This window comes from Aethalodelphis obliquidens, unplaced genomic scaffold (genome assembly GCF_003676395.1).
Source record: "Aethalodelphis obliquidens isolate GAN/ISIS:26980383/991018 unplaced genomic scaffold, ASM367639v1 scaffold108, whole genome shotgun sequence".
Taxonomy (NCBI): domain Eukaryota; kingdom Metazoa; phylum Chordata; class Mammalia; order Artiodactyla; family Delphinidae; genus Aethalodelphis; species Aethalodelphis obliquidens.
Genome location: NW_020838052.1, coordinates 350,596 through 362,733, shown reverse-complemented (window position 1 = coordinate 362,733; position 12,138 = coordinate 350,596). Strand labels below are relative to the sequence as shown.

The 12,138-nt window shown below is 37.8% G+C and overlaps 1 protein-coding gene across 10 annotated transcripts in view; it reads left to right on the top strand.

Moving 5' to 3' along the window:
• FAM120C (family with sequence similarity 120 member C) overlaps nt 1-12,138 on the top strand; it is a 139,066-nt gene that overhangs the window by 69,239 nt on the left and 57,689 nt on the right. For 9 of the 10 annotated variants that reach the window (XR_003430775.1, XM_027096797.1, XM_027096794.1 and 6 more), the window contains one exon: nt 3,056-3,305. Coding sequence is in view for 9 of the 10 variants with exons in the window: in XM_027096797.1 (XP_026952598.1) it covers nt 3,056-3,305 (250 nt within the window). In the remaining variant the exon portion in view is untranslated. Of the gene's footprint in view, nt 1-3,055; nt 3,306-4,331; nt 4,378-12,138 lie in introns of those variants that run through there. The other variant, XM_027096800.1, reaches the window with a different exon arrangement.

The window sequence follows — 12,138 nt, the reverse complement described above, 5'->3', positions numbered from 1 at the left end:
CTTTATTTGTTTGGTCTGATGGGTTTTTACCTTGCTCCTTCATCTGCTGTGTTTTCTCTGATCTCATTTTGCTTAACTTACTGTGTTTGGGATCTCCTTTTCGCAGCTTGCAGGTTCGTAGTTCCCATTTTTTTTGGTGGCTGCCCCCAGTGGCTAATGTTGGTTCAGTGGGTTGTGTAGGCTTCCTGGTGGAGGGGACTGGTGCCTGTGTTATGTTGGCTGAAGCTGGATCTTGTCTCTCTGGTGGGCAGGACCACGTCCGGTGGTGTGTTTTGGGGTGTCTGTGAACTTATTATGATTTTAGGCAGCCTCTTTGCTAATGGATGGGTTTGTGTTCCTGTCTTGCTAGTTGTTTGGCATGGGGTGTCCAGTACTGTAACTTACTGGTCGTTGAGTGGAGCTGGGTCTTACCATTGAGATGGAGATCTCTGGCAGAGCTTTTGCTGTTTGATATTACATGGGGCTTGGAGGTCTCTGGTGAACCAATGTCCTGCACTCGGCTCTCCCACCTCAGAGGCTCAGGCCTGACACCTGGGCAGAGCACCAAGACCCTGTCAGCCACACAGCTCAGAAGAAAAGGGAGAAAAAAGAAAGCAAGAAAGAACGAAAACTAAACAAATAAAATAATGTTATTAAAATAGAAAAAATTGTTAAAAATAAAAATGTAATTAAAAAAAGAAAGAAGAGAGCAACCAAACCCAAAAACAAATCCTTCAATGCTAACAAGTGCTATAAACTATACTTAAAAAAAAAACAAAAAAAACGGACAGTCAGAACGCTAGGACAAGTGGCAAAAGCAAAGCTATACAGTCAAAGTCACACAAAGCAGCATACACATACACACTCACAAAAAGAGAAAAAGTAAAATAAATAAATCTATCTATATATGTATACGTAAAAAATAAAAAAGGAAGGGCACAACCAAATCAATAAACAAATATACCAATGATAATAAACTCTAAATACTAAACTAAGATAAATATAGAACCAGAAACAAATTACATGCGGAAAGGAAATCCCAAGTCTACAGTTGTTCCCAAAGTCTAATGCCTCAGTTTTGGGATGATTCGCTGTCTGTTCAGGTTTTCCACAGGTGCAGGGTATATCAAGCTGATTGTGGAGATTTAAACCACTGCTCCTGAGGCTGCTGGGAGAAATTTCCCTTTCTCTTCTTTGTTCACACAGCTCCTCGGGTTCACCTTTGGATTTGGCCCTGCCTCTGCGTGTAAGTCACCTGAGGTGTCTTTTGGGAAGTCTGAGGTCTTCTGCCAGTGTTCAGTAGGTGTTCTGTATGAGTTGTTCCACATATAGATGTAGTTGTGATGTATTTGTGGGGAGGAAGGTGATCTCCACGTCTTACTCCTCTGCCATCTTGAAGGCGCCCCCTGAGCTCCAAAGGATCATCTCCGAGCCTCTGAAAAGCCTCAAAGCCACTTCTGAGAAATCTGTGATGTTTCTGCCAGGGGGCAGGTGGCGTTTAGGGCCCTCCATTGAGGACCCAACTTGGAAAGAAAGTCACTGACCCTGGTTTAGATTTCACTGTGTCTGTTTGCTGTCTTACATTCGGCGCCTTTCCTGATGTCTAATTTTCCTTCTTCTCTTTCTATGTCGCTGTATAGTACATGGAGCTATATTCAATATATTGTAATAACCTATAATGGAAAAGTATCTCAGTCCTCCTGGCTGGAATATTTATCCATCCATGTGGTCAAATATTCATTCAGACGAGGGCCATGCCCGAGGGATGGTGGAGCAACAAGACAGGAACTGGAGTCTCCAGCAGCTCGGAACCTTACTGATCTTAGAATGCTCACCTCCAGTCCTGGGCACGGTCTCCCCCTGCTTGTACCAGGCTTGGTCTTTGTGACCACTGGGATACTGCAAAAGGGATGTCAGGGTATAGTGGAGACTTCCATTTTAATCTTGCGTTCTTTATCTCGGACTATAATAGGGGCTGGGTGGGCACGCAGCCAATTCATAAATTTTAAATTGCACACTGTTTTGAGTAGTGTGATGAAATCTCGCATAATCCTGCTCCCTCCCACCCAGGATGTGAAACATTCCTCTGTTCAGCATATTCTGCCTGTTAGTCACTTAGTAGCTGTCTGGGTTATCAAATCAACTGTCCCAGTATCTCAGTGCTTATGTTCAATTAACCCTTATTTTACTTAATAATGGCCCTGAAGTGCAAGAGTAGTGATGCTGGCAATTCAGATATGCCAAAAGGAAGCTGTAAAGTGCTTCCTTTAAGTGAAAAGGTGAAAGTTCTCAACTTAATAAGGGAAGAAAAAATATCATATGCTGACGTTACTAAGATCTATAGTAAGAACAAAAAGATCTATGGTAAGAATGAGTCTTCTGTCTGTGAAATTGTGAAGAAGGAAAAAGAAATTTGTGCTAGTTTTGCTATCGCATCTCGAACTGCAAAAGTTATGGACACAGTACACGATAAGTGCTTAGTTAAGATGGAAATGGCATTAAATTTGTACAATAAGATATTTGGAGAGAGAGAGACCACTTTAACATAACTTTTATTACAGTATATTGTTATAACCGTTCTATTTTATTATTAGTTATTGTTGTTAATCTCTTACGTACCTTTATCATAGGTACGTAGGTATAGGAAAAAACATAGTATATTGCAGGATTCGGTACTGTCCATGGTTTTGGGCATCCACTGGGGGTCTTGGAACTTATTCCCTGCAAATAAGTGGGGGACTGCTGTGTGACTGTAGAGCTGTGTGACCATTGAGCTTTGATTCCTTTTTTCACCTGCAAAATGAGCACTGTGTTTTGTGATAATATAGTCATAATGCTTCTCTCTCAGGTTTGTTCTGAAGAGTAAGTAAGATTTACATTTATATGTAAAATACTTAATACATACCAAGCATCTAATAAATGCTTACTACTCCTGCTGTTACTACTGCTAACAATAAAAATTATAGTGACAGAAAATACAAAGATGTTGAAGTGTGATGGTTTCTGTCAATTGTGACCAGCTGCAGAAATGCTCAGAGTCTCTATAGCCAGTTTTTCCTCAATTTCTGTTTTCTAGTTCCTTCAGTGATCCTTAAAGAGTGGTCTGCCTATAAAGGGAAGTCACCTCAAACCCCTGAGCTGGTGTCTGCCCTGACATTTCGGGAATGGACTTGCCCAAACCTCAAGAAGCTCTGGCTAGGCAAAGCAGTTGAGGACAAGAACAGAAGGATGCGTGCCTTCCTGGCCTGTATGAAGTCAGACACACCCAGTATGCTCAATCCGGCTAACGTCCCCACCCATCTGCTGCTCATGTGCTGTGTACTCCGGTAAGCCGTGTGACCGGGAAGTGGTCAGTTCATTTCTATTTTATTTTTTTTGACATTTCCTTTAAGCACGTGGTTTTTATGGTATTTTGAGGTGGGGAAGTTTTATGTTTACTTTAGACTTCAGAAACATTGGAAATCAATTGCTATGATAGTCTCCTCAGTTTATGATCTGTCATCATCAGCCCATGCATAAACACTCTTTTATTTTTGGTTTTATATTTGGTTTTTGTCCCCTTCAGCCTTTCTTCCTGATTCAGTCCCCTTCTCTCTACCCATAGTTATCCACTCTTGGGTATTTGATGTGTGTCCCTCCAAGCCATCTTCCATATATTTAGATCTGTATATATATATATATATATATATGTGCATGCACAATCTATAGTGATGTTTATATGTGTAGATTTTTTCCTTTTTTAACATGAAAGATACTGTGTTGTACATATTCTATTTCTTACTTTTTCACTCAGTGTTATTTTGTAGATCTTTCTGTATTCGTATATGGTTCGTTCCTGATGACTGCTGAATTATATTCCAACAATTACTTATATCATAGACTTTATTTGTTGTTTGATAGTTCTTTCCAGTTCTGGGATATTGCAAACAGTGCTACAGGGAATATCTTCATAGATGTCTCTGTATCTTTGTGTTCCTGTGTCAGTTTATCTGAAGTATGTATTTAGGAGTTGAAGTCCTGGATCCTGTAAATATGCATATAGATTTTTTGCCAAATATGGCCAAATTGCTCTAGATTATATTTGTTCTAAATTTATAGTCCTATGAAGAATGCATAAGGGTTTCTATTTCTTCATATTATTGCCAGGGCTGATATCTTATAACTTCTTAATTTTTGCTAATCCAGTGGGTTTCAAGTAGTATCTTTTATTTTAATTTGCATTTATTTGACTACAGATGAGGTTGATCTTCTTTTTTATATATATTAGCCATTTGTTTTCCCATTCTCTGAAGTGCCTATTTATCTTGCAAATTTTCTTTTAGGTTACTTGTCTTTTTTCTTTCTGATTACAGAAGTTTCTTGTGAGATTGGGATTGACATATATACACTACTATGTGTAAAATAGATAACTAATGAGAACCTGCTGTATAGCACAGGGAACTCTACTCAGTGCTCTGTGGTGACCTAAATGGGAAGGAAATCCAAAAAATAGGGGATATATGTATACATATAGCTGGTTCACTTAGCTGTACAGCAGAAACTAACACAACATTGTAAAACAACTATACCCCAATTAAAAAAAGAAAAAAAAGAACAATACCCAAGAAGTGACAATGGTGACAGCAACTGGCTATCTTTATGCAAATGTAAATTTGGTTCAACTTTCTTTAGGGCAATTTAGCAATCTGTATATAAATGACAATTTAACAAGACTGTATGTTAAACCTTCAATACATAATATACCCTAAACAAATAAACATACAAATAAAGCAAATATCTTTTCTATATCTGTGTGTACATGTGTCAAATATCTTTTCCAGTCAGCCACAATTTTTTAGAAATTTATGTACAATATCCTTTTTAGAACAAAAGTATTTCATTCTCACTGACCTTTCATTATGATTTCATACATACAGAAAAGTGGGACTTCCCTGGCGATCCAGTGGTTAAGACTCTACCCTTCCACCGCAGGGGGCGTGGGTTCCATCCCTGGTCAGGGAACTAAGATCCCTCATGCCACACCATGTGGCGTGGCCAAAAAAAAAAAAACACACAGAAAAGTTGGAAGGATAGGATGGCAAACACTCATATGACCACCACTTAGATTCTGTAATTAACAGCTTTATACCATATAACCATATAAACACTCACATGACCACACTTAGATTCTATAATTAACAGCTTTATACCATATAACCATATAACTATCCCTCTCTCCATCTCTAGCCATCCATTTATCCATCCTTTTTGATGCATTTCCAAGTAATTTGCAGATATCAGTACACTTTACTCCTAACCAATAAGTATTTAAGTTGATTTTGTCAAACCCATCAATCTGTACATTTATGGTGTGTGCTTTGGGGATCTTATTTAATAAATTCTTCCCTACCCCTGGGTCATAAAGATGTGTCTACTTTTTCTGTAACTATAATGTAACTGTTTACATTATAGTTTTATAATGTTGCCTTCCATGTAAGGTCTTTAATATAGTGGGTATTTATTCTGTATATGCTGTATAAAATGATCTAATTTTATTTTCTCTACATAATAAGCCAGTTTTCCCAACCCCGTTTATTAAATGACCTGTTCTCTCCCCATTGATTTGTGTTACCACCATTATTAGGTACCAAGTTCCTGTATATTCTTGAGTCCATTCCTGGATTCTATTTTGTTCCATTGCCTACTTGCTGCGTTGCCAGTATCACATTCTTCGAATTATTAACGGTTTGTAATTTGCCTTAATATCAGGTCAGGTAAATCTCCACTCTGCTTTTCTTGTTGCAGACTTGTACTAAATATTGTTGAACCACATAAATCTTTTATTTTTAATATCTTTATTGGAGTATGATTGCTTTACAATGTTGTTAGTTTCTGCTGTAGAACAAAGTGAATCAGCTATACGTATATACATATCCCAATATGCCCTCCCTCTTGCGTCTCCCTCCCACCTTCCCTATCCCACCCCCCTAGGTCGTCACAAAACATGAAGCTGAACTCCCTGTGCTCTGCAGCGGCTTCCCACTAGCCATCCATTTTACATTTGGTAGTGTATATATGTCAATGCTACTCTCTAACTTCGTCCCGGCTTCCCCTTCCCCCAGTGTCCTCAAGTCCGTTCTCTATGTCTGCATCTTTATTCCTGCCCTGCCACTAGGTTCATCAGTACCACTTTTTTACTTTCCATATATATGTGTTAGCATACGGTATTTGTTTTTATCTTTCTGACTTACTTCACTCTGTATGACACACTCTAGGTCCATCCAAATCACTACAAATAACCCAATTTCGTTCCTTTCTCTGGCTGAGTAATATTACATTGTATATATGTGCCACATCTTCTTTATCCATTCATCTGTCGATGGACACTTAGGTTGCTTCCATGTCCTGGCTATTGTAAATAGTGCTGCAATGAACATTGGGGTACGTGACTTTTTTTTTTTAATCACAACACCATCCCCACCCCCCAGCGGCTTTCCCCCCTTGATGTCCATACGTTTGTTCTCTACATCTGTGTCTCAACTTCTGCCCTGCAAACCGGTTAATCTGTACCATTTTTCTAGGCTCCACATACATGCATTAATATACAATATTCGACTCTTTTTGAATTATGGTTTTCTCAGAGTATATGCCCAGTAGTGAGATTGCTGGTTCATATGGTAGCTCTACTTTTAGTGTTTTAAGGAACCTCCATCTGTTCTCCATAGTCGCTGTATCAATTTTCATTCCTACCAACAGTGCAGGAGAGTTCCCTTTTCTCCACACCCTCTCCAGCATTTATTGTTTCTAGGTTTTTTGATGATGGCCATTGTGACTAGTGCGAGGTGATACCTCATTGTGGTTTTGATTTGCATTTCTCTAATGATTAGTGATGTTGAGCATGTTCTCATGTGTTTGTTGGCAATCTGTATATCTTCTTTGGAGAAATGTCTATTTAGGTCTTCTGCCCATTTTTGGATTTGGTTTTTCTTTGTTTTTGTTTTCTTTTTGATATTGAGCTGCATGAGCTGCTTGTATATTTTGGAGGTTAATCCTTTGTCAGTTGCTTTGTTTGCAGATATTTTCTCCCATTCTGAGGGTTGTCTTTCCATCTTGTTTATGGTTTCCTTTCCTGTGCAAAAGCTTTTAAGTTTCACTAGGTCCCACTTGTTTATTTTTAATTTCATTTCCATTGCTCTAGGAGGTGGGTCAAAAAGGATCTTGCTTTGATTTATGTCATAGGTGTACTGCCTATGTTTTCCTCTAAGAGTTTTATAGTGTCTGACCTTACATTTAGATCTTCAATCCATTTTGAGTTTATTTTTGGATATGGTGTTAGGGAGTGTTCTTTTTTTTCATATTCATATTCTTTCTAGGAAGTGTTCAAATATCATTCTTTTACATGTAGCTGTCCAGTTTTCCCAGCATTACTTATTGAAGAGGCTGTCTTTTCCCCATTGTGTATTCTTGCCTCCTTTATCAAAGATAAGGTGACCATATGTGAGTGGGTTTATCTGTGTGCTTTCTATCCTATTCCATTGATCTGTATTTCTATTTCTGTGTCAGTACCATACTGTCTTGATTAGAGTAGCTTTGTAGTATAGTCTAAAGTCAGGGCACCTGATTCCTCTAGCTCCATTTTTCTTTCTCAAGATTGCTTTGACTATTTGGGGTCTTTCTCTGCATTAATTTTGTATTCTGCTACTTTACCAAATTCATTGATTACATCTAGTATTTTCCTGGTGGCATCTTTAGCATTTGCTGTGTATAGTATCATGTCATCTGCAAACAGTGACAGTTTTATTTCGTATTTTCCAATTTGGATTCCTTTTATTTGTTTTTCTTCTCTGATTGCCATGGCTGGCACTTCCAAAACTATGTTGAATAATAGTGGCAAGAGTGGACACCCTTGTCTTTTTCCTGATCTTAGAGGAAATGCTTTCAGTTTTTCATCATTGATGATGATGTTGGCTGTGGGCTTGTCATATATGGTCTTTATTATGTTGAGGAAAGTTCCCTCTGTGCCTACTTTCTGGAGCGTCTTCATCATAAATGGATGTTGAATTTTGTTAAAAGCTTTTTCTGCATCTATTGAGATGATCATATGGTTTTTCTCCTTCAATTTGTTAATATGGTGTATCACATTAATTGATTTGCATATATTGAAGAATCCTTGCATTCCTGGGATAATCACCACTTGATCATGGTGTATGATCCTTTTAATGTGCTATTGGATTCTGTTTGCTAGTAGTTTTTTGACGATTTTTGCATGTATGTTCATCAGTGATATTGGCCTGTAATCTTTTTTGTGACATCTTTGTCTGGTTTTGGTATCAGTGTGATGGTGGCCTCGTAGAATGAGTTTGTGAGTGTTCCTCCCTCTGCTATATTTTGAAAGAGTTTGAGAAGTATAGGTGTTAGCTTTTTTCTAAATGTTTGCTAGAATTTGCCCGTGAAGCGATCTGGCCCTGGGCTTTTGTTTGTTGGAAGACTTTTTTTTTTTTAATGTCTTGCTAAACTTTATGGGGATTTACTTCTTTTTTAACATCGTTATTGGAGTATAATTGTTCTACAATGATGTGTTAGTTTCTGATTTATAACAAAGTGAATCAGCTATACATATACATATATCCCCATATCTCCTCCCTTGTGCATCTCCTTCCCACCCTCCCTATCCCATCTGCCTAGGTGATCACAAAGCACCAAGCTGATCTCCCTGTGCTATGTAGCTGCTTGCTGGAAGACTTAATCACACTTTCAATTTCAGTGCTTGTGATTGGTCTGTTTATATTTTCTATTTCTTTCCGGTTCAATCTTGGAAGGTTGTACTTTTCTAAGAATTTGTCCATTTCTTCCAGGTTGTCCATTTTATTGGCATTTAGTTCCTTATAGTAGTCTTTCATGATCCTTTGTATTTCTGCGGTGTCAGTTGTTACTTCTCCATTTTCATTTCTAATTCTGTTGATTTGAGTCTTCTCTCTTTTTTTCCTGATGAGTCTGGCTATTGGTTTATCAATTTTATTTGTCTTCTGAAAGAACCAACTTTTAGTTTTATTGATGTTTGCTATTGTTTCCTTCCTTTCTTTTTCATTTATTTATGATTTGATCTTTGTGATTTCTTCTGCTAACTTTGGGGGTTTTTTGTTTGTTTTTTTGTTTGTTTGCTGTTGTTCATCTTTCTCTAATTGCTTTAGGTTTAAGGTTAGGTTGTTTATTTGAGATGTTTCTTGTTTCTTCAGGTAGGATTGTATTGCTATAAACTTCCCTCTTAGAACTGCTTTTGCTGCATCCCGTGGATTTTGGTTCATCGTGTTTTCATTGTCATTTGTTTCTATTTATTTTTTGATTTCCTCTTTGATTTTTTCAGTGATCTCTTGGTTGTTTAGTAGTGTCTTCATTAGACGCCATGTATTTGTATTTTTTACAATTATTTTTTCCTGAAATTGATATCTAGTCTCATAGCGTTGTGGTCAGAAAAGATGCTTGATACAATTTCAGTTTCTTAAATTTACTGTGGCTTGATTAGTGACCTAAGATGTGATCTATCCTGGAGAATATTCTGTGTGCACATGAGAAGAAAGTGTATTGTGTTGTTTTTGGATGGAATGTCCTATAAATATCAATTACGTCCATCTGGTCTAATGTGTCATTTAAAGCTTGTGTTTCCTTATTTATTTTCTGTTTGGATCATCTGTCCATTGGTATAAGCGGGGTGTTAAATTCGCCTACTATTATTGTGTTGCTGTCAATTTCCCCTTTTATGGCTGTTAGCATTTGCCTTATATATTGAGGTTGTCCTATGTTGGGTGACTAGATACTTACAATTGTTATAGCTTCTTCTTGGATTGATCCCTTGATCATTATGTAATGTCCTTTCTTGTCTCTTGTAATATTCTCTATTTGAAAGTCTATTTTGTCTGATATGAGTGTTGGTACTCCGTCTGTCTTTTGATTTCCAGTTGCATGGAATATCTTTTTCCATCCCCTCACTTTGAGTCTATATAGGTCCCTAAATCTGAAGTGGGTCTCTTGTAAACAGCATATGTAGGGTCTTGTTTTGTATACATTCAGCCAGTCTGTGCCTTTTGGTTGCAGCTTTTAATCCATTTACATTTAAGGTAATTATTGATATGTATGTTCCTATTACCATTTTCTTAATTGGTTTGTTTTTGTTTTTGTAGGTCTTTTCCTTCTCTTGTGTTTCCTGCCTAGAGAAGTTCCTTTAGCATTTCTTGTAAAGCTGGTTTGGTGGTGCTGAATTCTCTTAGCTTTTGCTTGTGTGTAAAGGTTTTAATGTCTCCATCGAATTTGAGTGAAATCCTTGCTGGTTAGAGTGATCTTGGTTGTAGGTTTTTCCCTTTAATTACTTTAAATATGTCCTGCCACTCCCTTCTGGCTTGCAGAGTTTCTGCTGAGAGATCAGCTGTTAACCTTATGGGGATTCTCTTGTATGTTATTTGTTGCTTTTCCCTTGCTGCTTTTAATATTTTCTCTTTGTGTTTCATTTCTGTTAGTGTGATTAATACGTGTCTCATCCTGTTTCTTCTGTATGGGACTCTCTGCACTTCCTGGACTTGATTGTCTTATTTCGTTTCCCATGTTGGGGACGTTTTCAACTATAATCTATTCAACTATTTTTGCAGACCCTTTCTTTTTTTTCTTCTTCTGGGACGCCTATAATTCGAATGTTAGTGTGCTTAATGTTGTCCCAGAGGTCTCTGAGACTGTCCTCAATTCTTTTCATTCTTTTTTCTTTATTCTGCTCTACAGCAGTTTTTTCCACCATTCTGTCTTCCAGCTCACTTTCCATTCTTCTGCCTCAGTTATTCTGCTATTGATTCCTTCTAGAGTATTTTTAATTTCAGTTATTGTGTTGTTCATCTTTGTTTGTTTGCTCTTTAGTTCTTCTAGGTCTTTGTTAAACATTTCCTGTATTTTCTCCATTGTATTTCCTTGATTTTGTATCATCTTTACTATCATTACTCTGAATTCTTTTTCAGGTAGACTGCCTATTTCCTCTTCATTTGTTTGGTCTGGTGGGTTTTTACCTTGCTCCTTCATCTGCTGCATATTTCTTTGTCTTCTCATTTTTTCTAATTTACAGTACTTGAGGTCTCCTTTCCCTGGGCTGCAGGGTTGTAGTTCCTTTTGTTTCTGTCCTCTGCCCCTGGTGGTGAGGTTGGTCCCGTGGCTTGTGTAGGCTTCCTGATGGAAGGGATTGGTGCCTGCGTCCTGAGGGGGTGGAGCTGAGTCTTTTCCCTCTGATGAGCAGGGCCACTTCAGGTGGTGTGTTTTGGAGTGTCTGTGAGCTTAGTGTGACTTTAGGTAGTCTGTGTGCTAATGGGTGGGTTTGTGTTCCTGTCTTGTTTTTTGTCTTTTGTGAGGTGTCCAGCACTGGGATCTTCTGACAGCTGGGTGGAGTCGGGTCTTGGATTTAGATAGAGGCCTCCGTGGGAGCTCTCGGTGATTAATGTTCCCTGGGGCTGGAAATTCTCTAGTGGTCCAGCACCCTAGACTCTGTGCTCCCACCCCAGAGCTTCAGGCCCAACATCTGGTCGAGGGACCAAGACCTCACAAGTCACTCGTCCCAGCAATAAAGCAGATTTTAAAAAAAGACTAAGAAAACCCCAGAGTAATGGTAAAAAGTAAAATCAAACAGAAAGAAGGAAACATGCACACACAGAAGAAACAAAAATGGACCCAAATAAGTCATAAAGCAAGAGAACAACCAGGCAAGCGAAACAATCCAAGAATGAAATCAAACAATTAAAAAGAAAACTGAGAAAAAACACATAACTGAAAAACAAAACCAAAGCAGACTGCTAACTGAAGAATGAAGCAAAGAAACAAAACAAACTGACAAAGATGATAAACAAAATAGGAAAAGAGAAAGGGGAAAGAAGACTGAACAGAAAAGCAATGTAGATTTAGAAATATTAAAAAAAATAAAGTAGAAAATATCTTAAGGAAGAAAAAAAAGACAAATAAAATCCCAGAGAAATGGTAAAAACAAAATCAAACAAAAACAGAAACAGGGAAACATACACACACATAAAAGAAACTGAAGCAGAGCCAAATAAAACAAAAAGCAAGAAAACAACCAGACAAATAGAAGAACTCAAAAACGAAATCAAATAATTAGGATTAAAACTAACAAAAACACACAACCTAAAAAAACATACC